General features: G+C 52.7%; 2 protein-coding genes across 3 annotated transcripts; both read right to left on the reverse strand.

The window, feature by feature from the left end:
* Positions 1-5,652: 5,652 nt before the first annotated feature.
* On the reverse strand, positions 5,653-8,643 carry LOC149867082 (coenzyme Q-binding protein COQ10 homolog B, mitochondrial-like). Its single transcript, XM_090044733.1, has 5 exons — positions 8,256-8,643; positions 7,862-8,020; positions 7,354-7,543; positions 6,455-6,556; positions 5,653-6,169 (listed from the first exon to the last, which is right to left on the reverse strand). Exons 1-5 carry the CDS (start codon positions 8,315-8,317, stop codon positions 6,002-6,004), a joined length of 681 nt encoding a protein of 226 aa, XP_089900859.1. The 5' UTR covers positions 8,318-8,643; the 3' UTR covers positions 5,653-6,001.
* Positions 8,644-13,450: 4,807 nt separating this feature from the next.
* Positions 13,451-25,404, reverse strand: COASY (Coenzyme A synthase). 2 transcript variants are annotated; one of them, XM_090044734.1, is made up of 10 exons: positions 25,285-25,404; positions 23,735-24,403; positions 22,496-22,710; positions 20,705-20,836; positions 19,865-20,054; positions 18,513-18,577; positions 17,279-17,363; positions 16,573-16,670; positions 16,336-16,478; positions 13,451-14,099 (listed from the first exon to the last, which is right to left on the reverse strand). In XM_090044734.1, exons 2-10 carry the CDS (start codon positions 24,396-24,398, stop codon positions 13,814-13,816), a joined length of 1,878 nt encoding a protein of 625 aa, XP_089900860.1. In that variant the 5' UTR covers positions 24,399-24,403; positions 25,285-25,404; the 3' UTR covers positions 13,451-13,813. The 2 variants fall into 2 exon arrangements, with proteins under 2 accessions (XP_089900860.1, XP_089900861.1); XM_090044735.1 differs by having other exon boundaries at positions 13,909-14,099; positions 16,332-16,478.
* Positions 25,405-25,439: the final 35 nt, after the last annotated feature.

Below are 25,439 nucleotides of genomic sequence, written 5' to 3' on the forward strand. Positions count from 1 at the left end.
GGGATGCTGGAGGACTTCAACTTGGGCAGAAAAACTGCAGAGTGGCCACAAGTTACTAAAATAACAAAATTAGGCAGATTGGAGATAATCCTGCCCTGGTGTGGGGCAACATTATGCTGAATACATAGTGCTTTAAGCCACTTAAAATGTGTTAACATCCAGCCAGTCCAGGAGTTAAGAGCTGCAGAAGCCACCTGAAGTAACAAGTGTAACAAGGTCCTGAGTCTTTAGGTTACTAAAGGCCAAGAATTTTGTAGGCCCTCAGCTCTGCCAGAGCTTCCAGTAAGGACAGCGGGGAAACCACTAGCAGATGGTAACATTAGGACCTGCTAGGTGCTGTACTTGAGCTAATGCACACCGATTTGGTCCTAACTAAAGCTGACTGGTTATTTGGCAACAAGCATTGTGCCCCTGTCCTGCACATGTCTGCAATATGAACATAACATTTTCAAGGTCTCTGTCCTTATCTTCATGGTGCTTCATGGGCTGCGCTCAGGATGTAAAAGATGGAGTAAGGCTCTTGGATGAAGGGGTTAACAACTCCATATTCAGGCACCCTGACTTTCTCTACCAACACAGGGAAAGCTTATCTATGCAAGGGACAGATCTTTCTTGGATGATGGTTCAAAACAATGGAGTTTATTCCACAAGGAAGGAAACACTATTGTAAATGTCCCTTGTCAAGTGCTTTGCAGATTTCTCTCGCTTTATGCTGTACAATGCACTGCACAAAGCAGCTGACCGCAAGCTTCCACCACACCTATTGCATAAGAGTGAATTTACCTCACATATAATGAATTTTTGGTATAAAAAGGGTCATAGGTTCATAGATACATAGATGTAGGGTCAGAAGGGACCTAAGACGATCTTCAAGTCCAACCCCTTGCCCTGGGCAGGAGAGAATACTGGGCTCATATGACCCCAGCTAGGCAATTGTCTAGCCTTCTCTGAAAGACCCCCAAGGAAGAAGCCAGCATCACTTCCCTTGGAAGTTGGTTCCAGCTCCTGGCCACCGTGACTGTGAAGTAGTGTCTCCTGATGTCTAGGCTGAATCGACTCTCAAACAACTTATGACCATTATACCTTGTTACTCTGGAAGGCGCTCAGGGGATCAGGGTCTCTCCCATTCCCTGCTGGTCCCCCCAGTAAGTTTATAGATGGCCACCAGGTCCCCTCTCAGCCTTCTCTTGTGGAGGCTGAACAGGTTCAGGTCCCATAGCCTCTTCTCATAGGGCCTGCCCTGCTGCCCCCTGATCATGCGAATGGCTCCTCCTCTGGACCCTCTTGATGCTGTCCACATCCCTCCTGAAGTGCAGCGCCCAGGAGGTTGAAAATGACCCGTCCACCACCACACTCTGGGTGCGACCATCAAGCCAATTTGTCACCCATCTAACTGTGTAGGCATCAATGCCACAGTTGCCTAGTGTTTTTATGGGGTGATAAACAGTGTCAAAAGCCTTCTTGAAGTCCAGGTACACGACGTCTACCTCAACACCCACATCCAAGGACTTTGTGACCTGGTTGTAAAAGCATGGAGAGCCCTGCTGGGAGGTTACTGCTAAAAGCTCCTGAGACAGGTTTCAGAGTGGTCCATGGCACCCAGCTCTCAAACACCGCAGGGAAACCATGCCATGGACACCACCCATGTGACCTTAGGTGGAGCTGCCGTGATGGCCACTGAGGCAGCAGCCAGAGCAGGGAACACAATGCCCTCCACGTATGCCCAACATGGGATACTGAAGTATCTGCCCCGGGGCCTCTCCACAGCCAAGAGCCAAGCTGCCAGCTGTCTTCCTGCTGCTCTGGCCTGCCTCTAGCTCCTGACAGCTGCAGCTGCAGGGGAAGAGGCTGAGGCCCCTGACAGCCATGGCCACTGGACAGTTCTGCAGCCAGCCAGGGTGGCCAATCAGACCCCAAGGCAGGCAAGGGCACCAACCTGCACTGCCAGCTCAGGAGTTTCAGTGGAGCCCATGAGGAGTTGCAGTTGGGCAGCAAGATGCACACTCTTTCCCCCAATTCTCCCCTCCCCCCCCCCGCCCCGGGCTGCTGGGACATTTGAGAAATGTTGATCCAGTGCAGAAGCTGCGTCACTGGCCAAGAGCCTGTTGCATCAGCTGTGGTGCAAGGCTGATGCTGCTCAACTCTACTGTCAGGAGCAGGCAGGTTTCTTCTTGCCTGTGCCATGTCTGCAGCTGCCTTGGAAGAGGCCCCTGGGCAGTTCTAGCAACAGGGCTCATGAACCAGGAGCCCCTAACACCCGCAGAGACCCTGAGAAGCAGATGCTGCTGCCCCCTGCCACTTACAGGTCCAGGATCATGCATGCAGGGTGCAGTGCTCTGAACTTGTTTTAGTCTGGTCCCTGACCTGGTAGGGGATGTTCCAGCAGAAAGGGAAGAGTAAACTGTTCTGGGCTGTGAGCAAGGAGTACAGGACTTCACAGCAGCCTCTGCCCCAACCTCTGCAGGGCAAGAGGTGGGGAAGGTCCCAAGCCTACAGCGCAGGTGGTAGCAAGAGATATAGATGGGCCCCAGCTGCCTGGTGTTCTCCATGTCCAGGGGGCCCCTCCAGCTCCTCTCCCAGCCCCCTGGCCCCTGCCAGCCCAGGGCATCAAACTGGATCATTTACACAGGCTGCCAAGCCAATTCCCACTGTTGACGTAAGTGGCTTGGAGATAAGAACTGACCCATGCCATCAGTGCGGACTTTTGCAGCTCTGGCAGCTGTAACTGGCACAAAGTCCACTGCTGACGTGACCCCAGCATGCCTTGCTGGCTGTGGCCTAAGGGCACCTAGCAGCAGGGACCAGAGGTCCTTTGTCCTGTGCTGTCAAGTATAAAAGCCAGCTGGGGCCCTGCCAGGGGCTGTACCATAAGGCTCTCCCAAGATGTAAAGGGCAAAGCAAAAGCCCGTGGTCCCCACCTCCATGCCCAGGGCCTGGGAAGAGGGAGACCTGGAGCCTAGTGGGCTCCTACCACTCACCCCAAAGGCAGACCAGGCCATGGAGAGATGCTTCAGGGCTCCAGCAATGCACTGGCTCTTCTGCCCCTTGGGGTGAGAACCCCTTTGCTTCTTGGGGAGAGTTGCCAAGTGCACCAAAACACTCATGCCCTGTAAGGCAAATGCAGTGGTTTCTGCCATCTTAAGCACCTAGTGATGCATCAAAGGCCAAGAGGCACTGAGCCTCACCCTGGTGGACACTAGCATGACACAGGCCACATGGTATTATGCAAGGCACTAGGTCCCGGCTCTGTGGCACCAGCCCCCAAGCCCTGGCTATAATTTCGGCACCTAGCTCCACAGTACCCACATGTGAGGACATGTGCTTGGAGTAAGAGGACAGAGCCCTGCCCTGAGGCCCAAGTGTAGGGTCTCTGTGGTGTCTTGCTGCTCCCGTACTGTGGGGTGGGGCAGACTGCAAGCGCTCTGGGTGGCTGTGGGAAGGCTCCAGGCCCCAAGACCAAGCCTGGCCACAAGGGGTGCTGAAAACATGTGCTGCCCTCTGCTCCCCTCCACCAAACAAGAAGCTCAGTGCCCCTCTCCCTTCCCCCTGCAACCACCAGGGAAATGCACCAGGCACTTCCCAAACACAAAGGCAGAAGCCACCTGGCCCCTGCAATGAGCACAAACCTCAAAGGTGGTGCCAGGTTGTGTGTTGGGTCCTGGTGCCAGAGGCTGGACCATAGGCTCCCTTCTGAGCCAGGACACAAGACCCAGTTAAAGATCAGCAGGTGCATTCACATGCAAGGACCAGCACACAAGCACTTGGGAGCTGCCCTGGTCTGGATGTTTCATAGATTTCATAGACATTAGGGGTATAAAGGATCTTGCAAGATCATTGGGTCCAGCTCCCCACCCAAGGGGCAGGAAGTCTCCTGGGGTCAAATGATCCCAGCAAGATAAGCATCCAAACATGCCTTAAAGGTGTCCAGAGTAGGTGCTTGCACCACTTCTGCAGGGAGTCCATTCCAGACTTTGGGAAATCAGACAGTAAAGAAGTTTTCCCTTACGTCCAGTCTAAACCAGTCTTCCCGGAATTTGTGACCATTAGACCTTGTCTTGCCTTAGGGCTTAGGGTGCCCTGGTGAACAGATGTTCTCCCACTTCCAAAGTTGTTACCCAGATTGCTGGTAACCCTGTGGGCTGGCTACTGATAAGAGAGACAGAAACAGATGGACTTTTTATTTGCTTGTGTTTCAAAACAGAAAACCAAACATTTATCCCAAAGTCTATCTGGCTACCTGTGACAGCACAACATAGACTCTCACCTATATCAGTAGAGGAGAGTGCCATGCAGGTTGGCATTCGTCTTCTTGAATTTGCTGAGTTCTCCAAATTTTCCTCCAGCCAATACCCCATATTTCTAAATGGCTGGTTCTAATATTCTAATGAATGATCTCTGGTTGGTTTTATTTAAATATCTTTGTTTCACTGAAACTTTTGGAACTGAACCAAACCAGATCTTTCATGGACCTGGAAGGTGTCAGTTAGTTGGGATTTATATCCTCCAGCAAGTAAAAGAGAGGGTTTTTTTATCTCCTTTTCTTCCCCATTGTGGAATGCTGTTCAGCACTGTCCTGTTTCTTCTTTACCTTAGTTTATGATCTTCTTTGATGGCTGTTTCATTTTTACAAATATTTTTATGAAGATGCTTAGACAATATCTATTATAGCAAAATAGCATCTAATTCACTTGGTTACATCTATCATTACTAGTAATATTTTAAGATAAAGCTATGACATAGTATATTTGGATTATTTAACGTACAATCTTCCCTTATAATGTCTCCTTTTGGGCCTTGTGATCTGTTTAACAGTTACTCATTACTGGTTTAGTTAGACATGTTGAAGTCTTCTTTTACTTTGCTGATCAAGCTAGTTGTCACACCTGCAAAGGTTCATGTTACAGTCACTCAGAAACAGGCTGAGTCCTTTTGCTTAGCCACACTCTGCAGCTTGGCTGACAAGTCTTGGCCCTTGGCATCACTCAGGTGCCTGGGGATTAATAGCTTCCTGCTTGTAGCTCTGCAGCTACAGGGAGACCCCTCCCCGTCCAGTCCTCACCCACCCAAGGTTCTGCAGGCAGTGGAAAACTCCCAGCCAGGTCTGGCTGATTCTGGAGGCGGGTAGGGGTGAGGGGGCAGGGGAGAGGGATGTGTCTTAATCTCATTCACCCCTAGGCAGTAGGCATTGGCCTTTCATTCAGCTTCCGGCCTTGCCCTCACTGGGATGCACAGCATAGCTCTGGCACCACAGCAATACCAGATCCTAGCTCTGTGCTGTGCAGGGGCCATGGGGCCCTGCTTTATCCCAGAGTAGATTGGAGATGTGCATAAGGAAGCCTGTACTCCAGCACAGCCGCAGTGCCACAGCTGGGTGCATCCACTTTCTCCGGGGAGCTGCTGCCAGGACACCTGTGTCTTCCACAGTCCCCCCGCCCCATCTACCACTTGGTGTTTTGGTGCGTAAGAGTGAGATGGGCAGGAAGCCAGGATTAGACTTCCCTGCCCCCTTCTTGGCCCAGTTTCACTTCCCTGTGAGCTCAGCAGTGAGCTGTTGCTTCATTTCCCAGAAGTTCAGAGGCTGCTGAGAAGTGGTAAGGCTCTGTAAGAGGAAGCGGGGGCTGGGAGGGGGGACAAATGCTCCAGACAACAAGATTCCATTCAAAAGTTTTTATTGACACCATTAAAAATAGAGCCTTTCCATTCGAGTCCTTGGGCCTGCCTCCTCCTGAGATTCCAGCACGGAAATGCACTCAGGCAATGGGCATTTTGGTCCTTGTGCCAACAGCAGCATTAAATAGAAACCACCAGGATTACAAAAATAATTTAATCTCCAGGGCAGGGGTTAAATAGACATAAATAGAACAAGTCCCCAGGGAGGGTGACTAACTGCGTCCAGGCAAAAATGTGGACAGAGCAAAATGAAGACAGAGTCTTCTAATGAGCTCAGAAGGGCACCTCCATCGGAGGGGGGCTGCAGGGTCAGCTCCAGGTCCTGTCACAGTCATCCGCAGCGAGCTGCCTGGAGGCGCTGTCGTGGCAGGACCTCAGCCTGCGGACCAAACAGCTTCTTTGCCTGGGCCTCGAAAGCTGTCACCATCTGCTTCACCACCTCATCGAAGAACAGGGTGGCCAGCCGGGAATGTAGAATAGACTTGAACTCAAAAGAGACCTGGAGGAGAGATGCAGAGCCTCACAATGGGGCTGGCTTAGGGCTCAGGGTTGCCCCAGTCTTGAGATGCGACAGGCTTTGGCCACCCTTGACTCTCTCCAGAGGAGCTGCTAGCAGGCTATAGGGTCCCCTCATCATAATCATTTGGGGGTGGAGGTTGAAAGCCGAGCATGCTTCCTGGACTGCATGAAGCAACCCGTGGCAAGAAGCCGGAGGGAGAGCCCAGCCAGCACCCTCCCACTCCATCCAGCATCATCAAAGGGTGAGCCCAGCAGGGACACTTACCGAGAAGTCTAACGTGCAGGTATCTGGCTGCCCTGGCCGCCCTGGCCCAAACTGCCACAGCGTCTCCAGGTGGTTGAACATCCGGCCATCACTGCACACAGCCTGCGGAAGAGGGAGCCACCTGCCTCAGTTTCAGTTGGCTTGGGCCTGGCTGCAGCTGCCAGGAGTCACCTTAGAAGGGCTCCTGCTGCTCCATCACAGCCAACCCTGAGGAACACCTGGCACCAGTGGCACAGAGATTGCACTGATGCTGGCAACCAGTGCCCGCTGTCTCCCTGCTCACTCATGATTAAGTCTTAGCAACTGTAAATGCTCACAGGAAGCTCTGAAAGTGAGAGCAAGTGAAGAGGGCACTGCCCAACTAAACACCTGGAGCATCCAGGTGCAGGCCAGGTGGCCCACGATGAATAGCAGCTGCATCAGCCTGCTTTGGGGGAATACAAACACATCAGCTCCCAAGGGGGTGGGAGCCCTATATTATTAGCCCAGAGCTTCCCCAAACTGGACCAGATACCAGAGCAGTCTTTTGAGCTGATGCTGGCATTCTGGAACCCCATGATAGGAGATGGGGGCATCTACACAAAGGCTATCTGAAAGCTGTGTGGACCCCATCTCCACAGCTGCCCGAAGGTTTAACAACCATGCATCCTCAGTGCCTGGGAACCCATGGCCAGTGTTCTGCTGCACCTACCTAGGTGCCCCCCACTTGATATGCCTCAGAGTGATCTGCCAAGGTGCTAAACAGCTGATCCTCCCACAGACATCTGCTAGGGTCCATGGAAGCTCAGTGCCTCCAACCCAGGCACCAGATCTCAGGCTGACCACCCAGCAGTTTCTGCACCACCCCTTCCTGCCCTCCCTTGGGAAAATCCCAGCTGCAGCCCCTGCCAGCCCCTTACCCGGATCTGATGGGGTTTAAGGGAGATTTCAGAGATGTAGCGCTCCACCAGGGGTGAAAAACCAACTTCCAGCTCTGCCCTCATGAGCCCTTTACGGTGGGACAGGACCCTGGAGCTGTTGCACCATGGCACGAAGAGCTGGTAGCTCTCAACATTGGCCACCACGTTGTACATCTGCTTCATCGAGTACCTGCCACAGGGAGAGGAAGGGGGCATCAGCAAGGACGACGAGGGGATCGCTGCAGCTCGTACACCTTACTGGGAGTGGGGGGCAACCGCCTGCTTGCTCCAGCTCTTCCTTGCAACAGGTCATCCAGCTGCTCTCCACCAGCTAAGTGGGGTTACCAGGAAACAGCCTGTTCCTTGGGCGGGGAAGGGTTTGGAGGGTCCCATGGGGGGCTGGTGACCCTAAGCTGCCCCCTGCCCACTCCAGAGCTCTCAGGGGGCTGGTGCTCCCACCCTGAGCTCCCTTCAGGACATAAGAGGTCCTGGGCCCCCCTGCACTCACCCCACAATGCGCGCCTCTGAGTACTCCATCCGCTTGTTGCCCAGCAGAGGGGCTGCCAGGTGCAGAAAGGGCCTTGCCTGCTGGCTCAGGGTGGGACCTGGAGCTGGGGGACACTGCTTGGGGGTGCGCACCGCCAGCACACCGCAGGAGCTCAGGCACCTGAAAGACAGAAGTCGGGAGCCTGTGAGAGAGGGAGCCCCTGCCGGCCTTGCCACCCCATCGCCCTGCAGGTGCCCTGGGATGGGAAGGGGGAGCCCCAGCCCCAGGGCTCAGCACCACTCCAATCTCGGCTCCCCATGGCTCCCACCCGCCAGCCACACTGGGGACCAAGACCCACGCAGACACCCCTGAGCTTTGCTGGTCCCCTGCCCCCACCATCACGGCTCCCCCTTACCTGCCCCCATCCCCCAACAGCGCCCAGCCCAGCGTGGCGCCCCGCCGAGTGCTCCCAGCCATGGCTTGGCTCTGCCCGCCCCGAGTGCCGGCATCCTCCTAACTCTGCCCCTGACGTCAGTGGAGGGGATGTTCCCGCCCACGTGACACTCCCAGTGATGTCATGGAGGAGTGTCCCACCCAGGCCAGTGGGACAAAAGGTACTGCATCCGGCCCGGCTTGCCCCCTGGCAGGCACAGCAGCCCCACTGGGACAGGGGCAGGGGCAAGGGGTGGTGGGGAGCTGGAAGCCACCCCGGCCTGGCACTGCGGGAGATGTCCCTCTGCTGCCCAGCCCTTGCCACGGCCCCCTGGGCCTCACCGGTCATAAGCCTCAAACTCAGAGTCCCAAGCCAGGCTCTGCCGGATTTGGGCACCCGAAGGGAACTCACCTGGGCCTTCTCCAGCCTCCCCCCAGGTCTGATCCAATTTGGCAGGCAGGGTTCTTTGAGTAGATGTGGTATCTTTTATTAGACCAACTGAGTAGTCGGAAAAAAGATCTTAGCAAGCGTTTTGGGCGCAGTCACCCTTCTTCAGGCATAGGGAGTCGCTGCTGTTCTGAGGCTCCAAGAAATGAGAGAAACTAAAAGTGTAGCAGGATGTCAGTGAGTATGTAAATAGGTAGAAATTAGAAAGACAAAAGGTAAAGCAGGGAAGTGGGGGAGGGAGTAAAAAAAGCAGGGTGGGGAAAGAAAGCCAAAGGTAAGGAAGACACTATAGTGGTGGTAATTCAAGGTAGAGAAGAGGCTGTCTGTGAAAAAGGAAATAGGTAGAAATTAGGAAGACAAGAGACAAAAAAGCAGGGCGGGGCCTGAAAAGGAAAATGTAAAAGATCAGGTCAGGCAGGTACCTGGTGAATCAGATGTCAGGCAGATTGTAGTGTCATAAAAATCAACGTCTATATTGAGTCCATGATTCTTTGTATCCAGTAGATTTATGAAGCGAAGTTCGTAGCTTGTCTATGAAAGGGGTTTTGTAAGTTCCTTTTGAGGATTAGAACTGAGAGATGGGAGAAGGAGTGATTGTCTTGTGAGGACTGTGCCCCCACAGTTAGTTAGGCATTCTTGTCATTGATAGATTTTCGGTGTACGTCCATTCTGGTGCACAGGTGTTGTTTGGTTTCTCCAAAATATTTTCCATCAGGGCATTTGATGCACTAGATGAGATCTATAACATTTCTGGAGGAGCAGCTGTAAGATCCAGGAATGGTGATGGTTCTGCTATGTGGGGCATAGTTATAGTGGGGGTGGTGGAGATGTTAGCAGGTTTTGCATTTCTTGTCCTGGCATGGTCTAGATCCAGTTGGTGTGGTTTGGGTCATAGGGAGATTGCATCTGGTGATGAGGTTAGTGAGGTTCAGTGTTTGTTTAAAAGCTAGAATCAGTGGTTCTGGAAAGATGTCTTTAAGAATTGGGTCTCCTTCTAGTATGGGTTGCAATTGTTTGAGCATTTTCTGTGTAGGTTTCAGGGAGAGTGATATGTCATATCTAATGGCATGCAATATGTGGGGATTTTATTTTTGTACTGCAGCAAATCTTCAAGTAGTATCCAGGTGGCTCTTTCAAAAGTGCAATCTGTCTCTCACATTAGCTTCTGGAGGAGGGAGAGAGACAGCTGGCTCCTGCGCTTCTTGGAAGAGCAGCCACCCAGATCACCCTGTTGGCACAGCAAGGCACCAACATGCAGGTGCCACCAGCTGGGAGCTGAAAGGCCCCTCTGCCCAACAGCCCAGGGGGCACTACAGCCAGCTAGAGAATGCCAGGCCCAATACATCTAGTGAGGGCAATACAGTAGCTGTCACAGAGAGATGGAAAGGAAGGAAGAGGGCAAGTAAGTCCAAGAAAGCTGGAGCACAAGTCTGCCATCTTGCAGAAGGAAGGGAGGGATGGGGAGAAGAGGTGCCCTGGCCAATCAGGCACACTGGAACATAAAAGCAATAAAGCTCTTTGATCACTCTTGCTTAATCAAAGCAGCCTCTGCTGCGCTCAGCTTTGGGGACTTTGGGCTCCAGCCCACAGCAGCAAGCAGTGTGGGACACACAGCTGTCTAATCTTTCTGGGTCTATGCATGTCCGGTTGCTGTTATGCAAGCCCAGAGTTAATTCAGACAGCCAGGAAAAGAGTACAATGACTTGTTTTCTTCCTGGAGGGCTCCAGCCAGACTGAATCCACGCATTCAATTGTACAACTGTTTCCTGCTATTGCTGTAGCCCCAGAAGTAAAGTCCTCACTCACCCCCATGTTTCATGAGAGTGGGTGTAGGTGACAGCACTAACACACCTGCCTGGCTTACCCTAGCATTCAGGAAGTCAGACCAGCAGGCCCAGCAGAATTTTTTGCAGGCCTTACAGGTACAGCATGGCCATGGTAGCACCAGGTCAGGGCTTGGTTATACAAGTCATTCTGCAAACTCTGGCTGCTCCTACTCTGGGAGGCAACTCACACTGGGAATATGCAGGATAGAGGACAAACATCCCATCCCAGCATAGACACCACTCCAGACCAGCTGGTCTGAATCATTCAGTTTGGGATGTAATTTCTCTTCCTCCATGTGCTAAGGAACGTTCCAGTTCTTACAGCTTATCCTCCAGCCTTTTGCCTGTCTGTCCAATAGCACTTTGCCCCCAGAGACCACTGGCTTGGGAAGACTCCATTTCTGGCACAAGAGAATGCGAAACCCAAGATCCTCAGATTCCATCTGAGGTCTCCATGGTATGCACCCTGTGGGGCTGGGTTCACCCAATCAAATGGCTTCCAGCAGCTGAGGGGGAACAGAATTTTCTCCTTGGAGGTGTGAAAGGGCCTCAAGGGTAAGCTGAAGCAGTGTCACTCAGACCAGTGTTTTCTCCTGGGTGCATCAAATGAATCCTCACAGGACCAAAGACAAACAGGGCCACACTTGCTTGCATGAGCCCAGTCCCTCTTGGGGATAGCAGAAATGGAAACCACATTCTCCGATTAGGTGGCTGCTGTGACAATTCCTATCATGGGACTGAGGAACAGCAGGGAAAGGAGGCTCGCTGAAGCAGACTCAGCCAGGGAGATTTCTAGGCTGAGAAGGAGAGAACTCTGTCAAGAGCAGCCCCCATGCCCATTCAGTAAGGGGTGATGCAGAGACATTTTGCCTTTATCACCGGATCAGCTAAATAAGGATTAACAACATTTTGCAGCTGTGGGGCAGAGCTCCTGACCCAGCTTCCTGACAGGCTCCATATCCCCACCAGTCCTAGAGCAGCCCAAGCTGCCTGTGCTTACCCTTGCTGCAACTACTCTGGCAGGGAGACCAGCAGGAAGGGCTGCAGAGCAGTACAATGGCCATGTTCCACCTGTAAGGACTGCTCTGGGCACCTGGGTGCCTCTCATTTCCTCATGCTAAGTCAGACCTTCATGGGCCTGGATCCAACCTCTTCGTGGGCCAGATCCAGCCTGGAGGCTGTTTGCCGCTGGCCCTTGAGCTAAACCAAGCATCCATGACAGTAAAAGCCTGCAGGGATGAAGCAAGCAACTGTTTCTGTTTAGACTAAGGCACTATAGAAGAGGTAAAAATAAAAAAGCCACTCATTCCAGAAAACCCCTGCAGGGAACCCTGCCACCAGTCTAACTACACCAGTGTGACTCCAAATGGTTGCCCAGCTGATGGCCCATGGATTACATGTGACCTGCAAGGGATTCAATTCTGGTCTACAGGGTTTCTTAGCACAGCTGCAAGAGCTGCTGCATTAGCATGGCTCCAGAACCCGGAGGGTGAATGCCCCTGCTGCTCACCCCTGTACCCCAATCCCTGCCACCAGTGACTCAAATCAGTGGCAGAGGAAAGGGAGATGAACAGCAGTGTTTATCCCCTGGTTCCAGAGCCATGCCAACACAGTGGTTCCAGCAGCCACACTACTGAGCTGCCACCAGAGATGGGTCATCTGGCCCATGAGAAGCCATGAAATCTGGATCCCACAGGGCCAAATAAGCTGGATAGCTCTTAGCTCATACCAGTATAAGCTTCCCACCCATAGAAGACTTACAGTGCCTCAGATTCCCCAACAGAGGCTTAATTGAGTAAGCATTTCCTCTGGGCCATCTGGAACCAGCAATATTTGTTCCCATCCCAAAGGACATGGCAAAGAATACAAAGGAAAGGGGAGGAATCAAAGGTGCTAGGAGTGATACACACAATTTTAAATCAAAGTATTAGCTCCCTAGGGAGAGGGCCTATGTGACTTGAGGCCCTTAGACCTCTTGGCCAGAGCTGCTCCTCCTGCTGGCTGCCTGGCACCATGGCAAGCTTTATTGTACAGTCATTTCAATACAAGTTATTATTTCTAGCTGGGCACACAGCAGTCATATCTGGATCCTGCACCAGTGTTTTGGGGCTGTCTGCTGAGATGTGAACAAAAGCACTAGGCACCTGGGCACTTCTCAAATGCACTCAGGTGCTTAAGGCAGGCTCTGGACACAGAAGGTCTGGCACAGGTATGGAAAGCTCAGAGCAAGCTGCCATAAAAGCTCCACACCTCATGGCCCAAGCCAAGCACCCACATCCTATCTAAGGCTTGGGCAGAGCTGCTAGAACACAGCAGAGGCTGGATCCCTCCAGCAAATCAGATCCTATTCTTTCATTAAAGCTCTTGCTACACAGATCCATGGGGTGGGTACACAGTAAGGCATTCAATCTCATATCACTGCAGCCATGGATACAGGGAGGAGAAAACAGTCCAGACAAGGAGTCTCAGGACACCTTCAAGATAACACAATCTGGACCCACACCCCTGGTATGTAATAAGAGCTCTGCACAGGGTGTTTGTGCAATCCCTCTCAGCTGCCTTGGGCTGGCATCACCCAGCCCTGGCACGTGCCAGCCAGACAATGGCACCAGCCAACAAAAGGGCAAAGCTCTCTAAGGTCCCGGTAGTTCCCAGACCCTGTCCTGGGCCAGATCTGGATCCTGCAGTTAGTGCAGGGAACCTGGGCTGCACTGTGGGTGGCAGAGGAGAGGATACCAGAGCCCTCTCTAACAGCACCCATCACAAGCCCCTGGGCTCCTCTCTGGTGACAGAACTGCTTAACCTTAGATGCATGCTGCCACAGGGCAGAGCTTCAGACTTAGGGTGCAACATGGAGGAAGCCAGCATGGCAGGGGAAAACAATCACCACACAGAGACAGATACTACAAGAAACTGACCTTTAACCATCACACACATACAGGTAACAAGACATCCAGCACCATGCAGCCTGCAAGGCAGGACAGCATAGCGCACTCTTGATGGTAGTGAGAAGGCAGGTGTGCTCATTGACCATACCAGCTCCAAATCAGGTAGCAGGGAGCAGAGCTGGGCTTGCTACTGGGGTTCACTGTGGGGCACAGCCTAGGATGGTGACAGGAACACCAGCTTGGCACAAACCTGTTCTGTGTACTCAGCAGGTGCAGAGGCCACTTGCCTCATCAGAGAAGAGCTGCTCCTGCCTCACTGGCCCATATTACCAACTCAAAGTGACCCCTCCCATGCCCTGCTGCCCCTTGGTCCTAACCTTCAACAACAGGCAGAACAGTCCATGCCCATAGCCCTGCACCCTCTCAGTGCAGAGAATACCCAGTGAGCAGCTGTAACCACCCCAGCAGGATCCAAACCATGCCCTGCTTGCTGAGGGCAGGTGATGCAAGGACCCAGTGCCAGATGCATAGCCATAGGTCCCATGGGTCCCACCAGTGCAGTTCTTGCCAGTCCGACTGTGCACCAAGGTAAGACAAGAGTAAGGAGGTGCAGGACTCTAATCAGGGGGGATGCGCTGCTGCAGCAGGGCCCAGGCCTTCTCCACCTGCCAGAGAGCAGACACAGGAAAGCAAGTGAGCAATACAGTGGCAGGGGCCAGACCAGCCCTACAGACAGCACTGATTCCAGCCATGTGAGGAGGGAGGTGTCCTCTCACTGAGCAGGAGTGAAACTCTCAGGACAGGGAGGGCCAGTGCCTTTCAAGCTATGGTTAGGGACTTTCAGGTCACCCCAGGACAGTGGCACTAGTAGGATTTGTGTGTGGCTATCCCTGGCCATTTTATTCCACTGTCACCTATTTCCATCGCAGTACAGCAGCAACTAGCTACCTACCCAAATGCACTGCCTTCCAAGGAACTCAGAATGTCTCACCCCCTGCTCGGAAGGGAGAAGAGAACAGCACAGATGCTGCCTGAGGGAGTGACACAAGGAACCTCTGGCTCCTTGTCACTTCCATCCATGGGCAAAGACATGAATCACTTGGCTGCTCCTACACGCCAGGGAAGCCTATCCCCACATTAACGCTCAAACTGATTGCAGCTGTTATGGCAGTGTCAACAGGCTTGGCTTGTCCAAGGCTTCATGAGGCAAGCCAAGTCCTACCCTGGCTGGGTTGTCTACACCAGAGGTTCCCAACCAGTGGGTCATGGCCCAGTATTGGGCCACGAAGGAAGGGTTGGCTGCCGGGTCATGGCCCCTGGGGTGAGGGAGGAAGTGAGGCTGAGGCAGGTGCTGCACAGCCCAGGTAAGGCACTTGACAGAGCCACGAACTGCTCATCTGGGGGGCAGCTCCTGCTGCTGTGTGCACTCTGCTAGTCTGCAGTATAAAGAAGGTTAGGAACCACTGGTCTATGCTACAACACCTACATCCTCCATGCTGGCTCTCACTGCAGGGCACTCAAGGCTTGCCAGAGCTGTGTCTCTGGCAATGGAATTGGACCCCAAGACCCTCCTGCCCTCTGATTAGGTAAATTTCAGCTGACCTACACTTCCAGGCAGCCATTCACTAGCTAGACACAGTCATTAATAATACAATCAGAGAAATTAAGGGCTGGAAGGGACCTCTAAAGATCAAGTCCAACCCCCCTTGCTCTGGGCAGGAAGATCAAGTGATCCCAGCAAGGTTTCTGTCTAGTCTCCTCTTGAAGACTTCCAAGGTTGGAGACTGTACCACCTCCTCGGGAAGTCTATTCCAGATTCTGGTCACCCTTACCAAAAAGTTCTTCCTTACATCCAACCTGAAATCATCCTCTAACAGTTTATGGCCACTGCTCTTTGTCCTCCCCTGGGGCACCTTAGGGAACAGCTTTTCTCTCAGTTCCCAATATTCATCCCTTACATACTTACAAATGGCCACTAAGTCCCACCTCAGTCTTCTCTTCCCCAGGCTGAACAGTCCCAGATCCCTTAATCTCTCCTCATAAGATTTGGGCTCTTAATCTTTTTTGTGGCTATTCTCTGGACCCTTTCAAGATTCTCCATGTCTTTTTGAAGCGTGGTGCCCAGAACTGGACACAGTACTCCAGCTGAGGTCTCACCAGCGCCAAGTAGAGAGGAAGTATCACTTCCTTAGCCCTGCTTGCAACTCAAAGGCTAATGCATCCCAGTATATTATTAGCTCTGTTGATTACAGTGTCACACTGGTGGCTCATGTTCATCCTGTGATCAACCATAACCCCAAGGTGCCTTTCAGCCAGCATGCTAGCCAGGACATCTCTTCCTAACCTATATTCACTTCGGTGGTTACTTCTCCCCAGACAAAGCACTCTGCATTTATCCTTACTGAACTGCATCCAGTTCTGCTCCACCCACCTTTCTAGCTTGTCCAGATCCACTTGGATCCACATCCTATCCCATAACACAGGGGTTCCCAAAGTTTTTATGCCACATCCCAGCAAACCACGGCCCAGAAGTGACCGTAGCCTGGCAAACCGCAGCCCAACAGTCACAGACTACTGCAGCTGGAATTTCTGACCTGAAGACAAGTAAAAATACCACCACACCCCAGCTAGAGGGTGGGCCAAACCCTGCACTGCCGAGGGCAAAAGGAGCCATGGTTTGCCAGTACTGGGCCGCAGCCCAGGGATTGAGAACTCCTGCCCTAGCGTAACCGCTTTCCCCTGTAACTTAGTATTGTCCACGAACTTGGCCAGTGTGCTTTCCACATCCTCATCTAAATTGCTGATAAAGATGTTGAACATCTCGGGGCCAAAAACTGAACCCTGCAGGATACCACTGGCCACCTCCCACCAAGACAATATAGTCCCATGGGTCCCACCTGCCTGTGGGTGACTTCAGGCTCCCACAGAGTACACAGCACAACATGCGACTGCTCTACCCTCTGGCTGTTAGTCAGCTGGCTTTGCAGTCTGCTCCGAGCTGCCTCCTCACTCAGCCCATCCCTAGCCATGATGCGACTCAGAGCCTGGGAAGATCAAGAGAAGAAGAGAGTCATTTGCACATGCAGAAGCCAGAAGTCAGTCACTAACCCCAAATGGGTGAGGCGGGGCATCACCTACCTCCGTCTCTGGGATGATGGCTGTCCACACTTCATGGACCATGTCTGACCAGCCAGCCTCCAGCAGCACAGCAGCATCCAACACACACACGGCCTTACCTATGAGAAAAGGCAGCTGCCATTAGGGGCTGCTCATGCCAGCTACCTCATGGGTTCTGGCAGACTGGCGACAGAGAATCACTTTACCACCAAGCAAGAGAACTCCGTGCAGAAGAGAAGGCTGGGAGGTGCACACTGGGAGGTGCTTACATATTCCAAACTTGATAGAAACACCTTCACTGGGCAAGTTGGGAGAGAAATGCCTCTCAAGCTAGCAGTATATTCTGGGGTACTTCTCCCTGGGGCTTCACATGGTGCTTTATCACTGCTTCAAATCTGGGTTAAGAACCAGCTGAGGCCTTCTGGAGTGAGGGATATGGTGGGGCATCCCAACTCTTTAATCAAAAACTTGTAGTCCAGGCCTGAAAGCAGACAGCCCCATTCCAACCAAAAGGCTGAGACACACTGCAGTGCTGAGGGGCAGACATGGCTCCCAGCAAAGCATAAACATTTGAGTTGGGAAAATTGAACAGCACAAAGCTGATAAGAAGTCTGGGCAGCTGCCAACTGGGGCCTGAGGCAAGCTATGGCTCTGGTGTGTACTGTGTGGCAGTGTGACATGATGTCCCACCCCTCTGTTTTTGTTAAAAGCAGACACTCCTGGTCACCTTGAACAACTGCCTCATTGATCTGCTTCTTCACCATCTGGGCGATCACAGGCCACACAATGTCTGTGAGAGACTTCAGCTGTTCCTAGGAAAGGGACATGATGGGACTTCAGTTAATTGCATTTAAAGACAATGACAGATTACCTGGGTAACCCCACATGTGAAATGCAGGGGCTGCTGTGGAGGGCACCCCTAATCTGCCTCCTCCTGCAGAGGCCCCAGGGTTTCCAGATGACTTGTATGCCCCTGAATGGAGGAGAGGGGCACACTTGGGAAAGAAGGCATGACCCTCTCTATCTCCTGCTCTCGGGTGGCTCCACTATTCATAGCAGTATCTCAGTCACAGCCACAGCTAATGAAGAAAAGCCTTTCCCAGCCAGCAGAGAGCAGTGGAACTCAGAGGTTCTGTCAGTCCCAAGCAGACCAGCAGTCATGTGATACCCAGACTCAGAGAGGAAGGAATCCTGGAGACTGATCCCTACCACACCCAGCTCAGTGGGTTCCAAGTGGGATTCTCACTGCTGAACTATGTAGGAAGAGTAGGAGCCCAAGAGAGAGGAGAGTAGAGCAATGAACCATGTCTTACCACTGCACTGCCTGCTCCTGCTAGGGGCAAGTCTGGGCCACACAGCACTGTCACACCAAGCCAGTGCTCAGACCAACCACAGATATGTGCTCCCAGAGTCAGCATGTGGAAAGCCCAACAAATGGGTCCCACCCTGGCAAAGAGGAAAGGGAAGGCATATGACTCCCTGGGCAGCAGGGAAAGGCTGCTGGTTCATAGATTTCACAGATTTCTAGGGTCAGAAGGGACTTATTAGATCATCAAGTCCGACACCCTGCTCTGGGCAGGAGAGAGCACTAGGGTCAGGTGACCCCAGCCAGCTAATGAAGAACGTAATCTTCTTTAGAACACCTCCAAAGTAGTAGAAAGCAACACCTCCCTTGGAAGCCCACTCCATATGTCGGCAACCCTCATCGTAAAGAATTTCTTCCTGATGTCCTATCTAAATCTACTCTCCTTCAGTTTATGGCCATTGTTTCTAGTGATCCTGAAGGGTGCCCTGGTATTGCTGGTTTCCAGCAATAGATAAAAAACACACTTGAGAGCCAGGTCAGAGAGAACAACAGGCATCCATGTGTCAGCACTGCCAAAGCAGGAAACAACAAGCTGGGGCCAAAGGAGAAGAGCCCTCAGTGGTTAAATATTGACATTCAGCTGAGCTGGTTTTACCTGGTTCCCAAACACTTTTGCCCCAAGGATTTTCCTGTTAATCGTTCCATCTTCATTCAATAGGTCTGGAAAACAAAAAGGCAGCAGGTTTCTACAAAAACAAAAAAGGACACAGTTCAGATCCCCCCAAACAGCCCAGCCCCAGGGGACATGCTTCAGTGCAAGGGAAGGAAGGCATCTCCACTTGGGGTTCTCTCAAAGAGATGCTTCCAAAAGACTGGGAAGGAGGCTGTAAGTGCCAGGGAGGGGCCTTTCATGGTTTTTTTGCACATGCATCAAAGGACAGATTGCTTTTCCCAGTGTACTCTGACATTCGTAAGGGAAATCAGGTCTTTTCTTGCTCCAGCAGGAGAACCTTTAAGTCTCAGCTGGAAAAAGAAGAGGTCTCACCCTTTAAAAGAGAATTCCTTTCTCCCACCTGCTCATTAGGCAGCAGAGTTTAAAAGGAATCAAACAGAAACCCTATAAACTCCCAGTGATCTGCTCAGATGTCATGTTGCTAGACACCCAATCACCAAGGCCTCTGCCAAAGCAGACAAGACCTGTCTGTCTCATGAAAAAGACCAGAGTTATGTTTATGAACAACCTATTAGGCTTCCCTACAAATCAGCATTTCCCCAGTTCCCCTTGCAGAACCCCTCTGAAGTAGAAGATCAGCTCATGTGCTGCCTGCAAGGCTTAGTGCCACATAGCACACAGTACAACCACCACCTTTTACACAGAAGCCAGGTCTAGCAAGGCTACATGTCCCAGCATTTTACATTTCACTATACACACAGTAGCTTCTGCTTGACCCCATGGCACCCTGGGTCCTGTGTATTGAAGACAAAGACACTGTTTTATGTCACCACAGGCAGCCTTCCCAAACACTTCTTAGATCAACAAGGTCTGGGTACCTTTGTTTTGCAGAGTCTTCCTGCCCCCACCCCTCCACCCCCAAACAGCTTAGGGGCTCCCAACCCAACATGTATAGAATAGTTCCTCTCTGCGATGCAGCAGTGGCAAACAACTGTTTGTTCAGTTCAGACCCATCTTCTGCTGCCAAGTTAAGCAACAGCCAAAATCTCCCTCTAGACAGCTAGGCACTCTACTGCTTCACAAGCAGCCATTCTCCAGCAGGGGGAAGCATACATTAGCAAAACCCCTGGGCACAAGGCAGAGCTGAAACATTAATGCACTACACAAGGTGCATTCCAACCAGCCTTCACTCCCTGTCATCAGCCCCTCATGGACACGTTCCCCAAGGAAATGCTGGTTCTGGGACAAGGGCCAAGCCAGAAGGACAGACAAAGTGTGGAGGTAGCAACCCACTCCCTTTGCCCTACGGCTCCCTGCAAGGTCGCTAGCTGTACCTGCTCCAAATGCCTCCACCACCTGCTCATAGGCAGGGCCTCCTGGGGCATATGCCTCATGGCCCAGCCTGTCAACATCAACCAGGTAGGCTCCAAGGTGCTCCAGGTGCCTGGCAATGGAACTCTTTCCACTTCCTGTGCCTCCAGTCAGGCCAATCACATACGGGCAAGAAGGGAGGTCCAAGTCTTTCTAAGGAAGGAAAAGAAAAGTCAGAGATTCCAGTGGGGGCACGAAAAGCTGGGGAAAGGAGAGGGCCTGCACATGAACCCTGTACAAGCCCTGGAGATGGAGGGACCGGTTGGAAGCTCCTCCATGAAACATGATCACAGACATGGAATTAATTTGGCTCAGGGGCTCTCCTTTCTCCAACAAGATGATACTAACACAGGACAGCCTGTCACTGCCCTCTAAAATGTCTTCCCTGTGGTTGAAAGGGCCACCAAACCCAGGGTCCACCAGATCCCTTTCCTTCTAGCTTGGTAGTCCAAGGGGAAGAGGCTGTCAACAAATCATCCTGGCATCCAAGTACAGTCTCTCATCTTCATTCTAGAAAGCATCTCAACAACTTATATATAGTATCTACAGACCCCTCTAAGATCTTCCCAAAGCCGCTGGTCCTGTCCAGGATTGACCACCTGGTGTTCCCTGATCCTGTCCCTGTGTTCCTGCTCACATTCCTGCCCTTACATGGCATAAGACATGTGGCACTTTCATCATCTTCTTCACCCAACCCTCGAGGTCCAATAGACTGATTTCTTCCACCAGGAAAAAGGCCATGATAAACCCACAGCCCCAGAGGTCTTGTGACAAGGCAGTTCCTCTAGTTACCAACCTCATACCTGTGGGGGCTGCAGCAGTGTCCCGAGCAGCCTGTGCCGGAGGCTGGAAGAGCTGATCTTTTCTTCTTCATTTTCACTATGCTGGAGATCTTTAACCAATGGGATCTCGTGGAGAACCAGCTCAGGGAGCCCCTGGGACAGAACAGGCACCACACTGCCATGAGAGGGTTGAGAGCCACCAGCACCCACTCCCCAAAAGAAGGCAAAGCCATGGCAGCATCTATGCAGCCCACTGTGGAATTGATCTGTTGCAGCCCAGGAATTAATCTGTTGGCAAGCAGTGCCAAAGTCAGAGCCGGGCAGGAGGTCATGGCCTCATATTGAATAATGGGACTGGCGTAACTGCAACTTCACCTGCTGCCGCCCAGTGAGGATGGGGAGATGGTGATGGTAGGAAGACCCTACAGCCAGGTAGGAAGACACCTACCAGGCCAGGGCTGATTCTCAAGGAATTAAGAACTTCTCTCCACCAGGAGAGAACTTCTCTAACATCCTGCAGGGCCCGGACCAACCAGTAACTGTAGCCTGGACAAGCAGGCTAATCTGCAATTGGTGTTCTGGAGATTCAGGCAAGAGCAGCCAGTGCTAAGTACAGACATGCTACTAGGCTAGAACACTGGTCTGTCCATGAGCCAGGAAACAGAGCCTAACCTCTTAGGTTAAGGGCTGTCAAAGCTGCTAAGGTGCCACTGGGGGTGCCACTTAAACCCTCACCTTCCAGCATGCAGAGAGAGGGTCATTTTTCTTTTGCATGAGGAGCATGCCCTGCTGGAGGCAAGGAAGCCTAGCCTGCTACAAGCTCCCAGCACTGAGGCTGCAAAGTCCAATCAAACCCCAACTTAAAAAAATAAACCCCAGCTCAAAGTCACAAATGTACGGGACCCACCTCCTCAACAGCAGGCCTGCAGCACTGCACTGGAGCCAAAGGCCAACTGCATGCACCACAGAGCAGAACACAGCATCTGCCACTACAGGAATTCACTGTGGGCTGCCCAGTCAGAATCACCCCAGGCAGGTCTCCAGCCCAGACATGAGCTGGATCATTCCCTCCCAGGGTACAGTTAAAAATGCAGGAGCAGAGGGAAAAGAAGGCATCTTCCTCTGGCCCAGAGGCGGTGTGGGCAGAAAGACATGGCTTTTACACTCGCTGCTGTGACCCAGGCATTCATCAGCAAACTTCAAAGATCCCAAGGGAGGGGAATGTTTCTGCAGAAGGCCACAAGAGTCCCAGCAAAGTGGTACAGATAAGCCCTGGCCATGGCTGCCAGCATACCCCACAAAAGGAGGCTTCCTCATCATGGCGTGGGGATCACTGTGTGGGAAAGGAGGGGTATAGGACCCAACACACTGCATTGCTCTGTTCAATCCAACCATCCCCTGCACTCTCCATTCAGAGCCTTCTCTTTGGAGAGTTCACTGTTCTCTGAACCCTCTGCATCCTCCCCACCCAACGTACTTCAGGTGGGCAAGTCATCCCCCCAGCAGGTATCACTAAGCAATCACATTGATAGTGCACAGCAAGAGGTGCACATGTGGAGAGCCCAGGGCAGACCTTGCAGATTGGGGCTGGGGGGCACTGGCAAGGCTCTGCAGGGTGGATCTCATAACTGGGATAAAAGGGATGGGCTTGCAGGTCAGGACTACAGTGCAGTGAGAGCTGTCCAGTATGCCCCACTACACCTTGCATTCCTAGGGCCCTATGTTCAGTGCTACCAGATTTATTCACAGGTGCCAGGAGCAAACAACCGAGTGAGGCAGGGATGTATTCGAAGTCAGCTGTAAGGGCATTACATTTTCCAGTCTCTTCTTGTTCACGGCCACCCCTCCCTTGCGAGTTTCCTCACTGACTACTATACACTTCAGGCCAGGGTCCGTTATCGAAGGGCCATAGGGATCTAGCAGAGGCACAGTGTCATAACGCAAAGAGGGCTTGATGTCCACCAGGAACTCACAGAGCTTCTCCACTCGCTTCACATAGGGTTGGATTAGCTCCTTTAGCGGCTTATCTGGAAGGCACAGGAAACACCAAAGAGAATTAGCTCAACAGAGCAGAAACCCCCATGCCAGGAGTTAGCAGAAAACAAGGATGGAAGAGGAGGGCCAGGAAGAATGGCACAGAAAGCATTAGCAACCCTGGAACAACCCGAGTTTCCTCCTGCACTGCTGGGACATCACATCAGCAACCTTCCCACAGTGGAGGCTCCCCTGCATCAGAGAAAAGCATCACCCTGGGGACATGATGACGGTACAACTCCTTGGGTACCCTATCAGAGGAATGTCACCTCTGCACAAAGCAGCCACCAGGACAAAGTGACTCAGCTTCACTCTGCTTAGCAAGGAAAATTTAACAGTGGATGGCTTGAGAAAAAGGACAACATACCTATCATAAACAAACCAGGCAGCAAGGTATATTCAAGAGATGCAAGGAAGATAACAATCCTTCTCCTCTCCAACACAACAGCCCCAAGATCTCAGCATCTTTTCAATGCAGATGCTGCTACATTCCCACTGCCCAAGTCAAATGGAGAAGCAGCCTGACAATTCTCCCTTATGAGCTCTAGCTCATTTCAAATTCTCAGGCACAAGGCCAATGCAGTGCTGCAGAGGAAAGGCTAAGGACATAAACCCACAGGCACATTACTAGTCCTCCCCCCTCCCACAGGGCTTGGAAAAGTCTCCTTATAAAGGTTACAAACTGTGAAGTGCTCTCCTGTCTCATTAATAAGCAAGGCTTCTTAATTACTACCAAGCCCCCAGCACTGAAGCATCTCTTCCATTCCCACTGACAAAGCCTAACTTCCCTTTGCTTTCTCTTTCAGGGTCCCTCAGGAATTTCCCCCTCCTGCCATCTACACAAACCACTTTAGCAGGCCCCTCCCCCCACCATCATGCTTGACAACACACTGTTCTCACAGGCCATACAAATGCCTTCCTGCTGTGCTGCTGCAGCTTAGGAGAATCAGAGGGAATACAGGAGCAAAGGTAAGAGGATAACCGATCAGGGCAACTCCAGTTTTACACTTCACTCACTTTCCAGGAGATTCTTGTCAGAGATGCCCAGAAGAAGCCGGTTCTCAGCCAGCATGCAGCACGTGCTCAAAAGGATCTTGTGGGCATTATGTAGCCTATCAAAAGTGCCTCCTACAACAATGTCACTGTAGCTGTGCAGGGACATGCCATCCCAGTCTGGTTTCTGCAAGGGCTGCTCCCCCTCTCCTGTGCCCGGCTCATAGTCTGGGTACAGCAGCACAGAGATAAGATTGGGCCGGCAGCTGTAACAGCTGGTGGCATAACGCTCCAGCTGCTGCTTCACGGGGTTGTACTGGCCCCCATCGCTGGTCTGAAAATCAGTCAGGACCACCTCAGGTGGGTGGGAGAGATTCTGCACCGAGGACAGAGACTGTGGCACAAGGCTCTGGTTGCGGATGTTGGTCAACAGGACCCGCACGTCCAAGTGGCCGTGAGCGTCAGCATCCGCATACAGCTTGTTGATGAGGTTGTAGACTTCATGCGTGGCTGGCACATAGGTGGACTTGGGTTGTGATGAGCCTGTCAGACTGAGCCCTGGCTGCAGATGAATGTAGAGCGTGTCCTCCACAATCCGGGAGGCTGAGGCCAGGATGGGCGCAAGACGTGGGGACAAGGCAGACAGTGGGGCTGTGAGCACCAGCAGGCCCGAGCGGAAGACAGACATGCTGCCTGGAACAGACACACGGACAGGCAGGGAGAGGCAGTTAGCTGCATCAGTCTGATGCCAGGCAGAAGGCAGGGCAGCCTGGCAGCTAACTAGCTCAGGAGCACAGGTGTTCAGAGGTGACAGCCAACTTCATCAGGGGCTACGAGCCTGACACAGCACCTGATGAAGTAGGTCAGAGGGTCTCAACCTTTTTAGACTCAAGGCAGCCCTCCAGCAATGCCAGCTCTCTGTCTGCACTTGTTCTCTGACTACAGAAAAAGAACACAGCAAGTCTTCTGCTGCAAAGAGCTTGGGAAGACCATGGCCAGGCAGCTTTTTAAAGCTATGGATTCCTAAAATCTCCCATGAATCATGTCTGTGAACCCAACAGTGCCGCAGCAGCCAGGAAAGGGCCTCCAGGCAGCCCAGGGTGCTGCAGCCCAGTCGGGAATCACAGAAGTCGGCTGTCGCCTATGACAGTTTATGCCTCTGACCCAGGTGGGCATCAGCTCCGGCCCTTTCCAGCCAGCAGCATCCTGGGGCCACACCGGCTCTTGGCTGCTGCTCAACTTGGGCTACAGGCAAACAGCAGTATGTGCCTTGTGGCACACGGACCTCGGGCAGCCGCGGCCGGATGGGCCGAGCCCACAGAGCAGTGGGTCGGGCCAAGCGGAACCTCCTCTGGGACGTGCCTGGGCATGTCACGCGATTCCCGCCCGCCCGCCCGCCCAGTCACGGTGCCCGCGGGGGGCACAGCCGACATGGCGGAGTCCTTCCCCAGCCCTGCCCGGGGCACACGCAGGCGGGAGGAGCCGCCGGTGGCAGCGGGAGGAGAAACCGCACCGCCGGGCCCCACCACGGTGGGGGGGAGGGTGACGTCAGCGCGCGGCCAACGGTCACTCACCGAGCGCCAGGCCCGAGGCGGCCACCGCCTCCGCTCGGCTCCCCTGAAACCCTGACCCGGAAGCGCTCCGTCATCTGCCGGAAGTTCATCACCCCGCAGAGAGGAGGAGCAGCAACTCCCCTCCCTCCACCCACGGCAGCAGCCGACGTGTAGTC

This window comes from Crocodylus siamensis, chromosome 4, assembly GCF_052110815.1.
Source record: "Crocodylus siamensis isolate JL-2025a chromosome 4, ASM5211081v1, whole genome shotgun sequence".
NCBI classification, from domain to species: domain Eukaryota; kingdom Metazoa; phylum Chordata; order Crocodylia; family Crocodylidae; genus Crocodylus; species Crocodylus siamensis.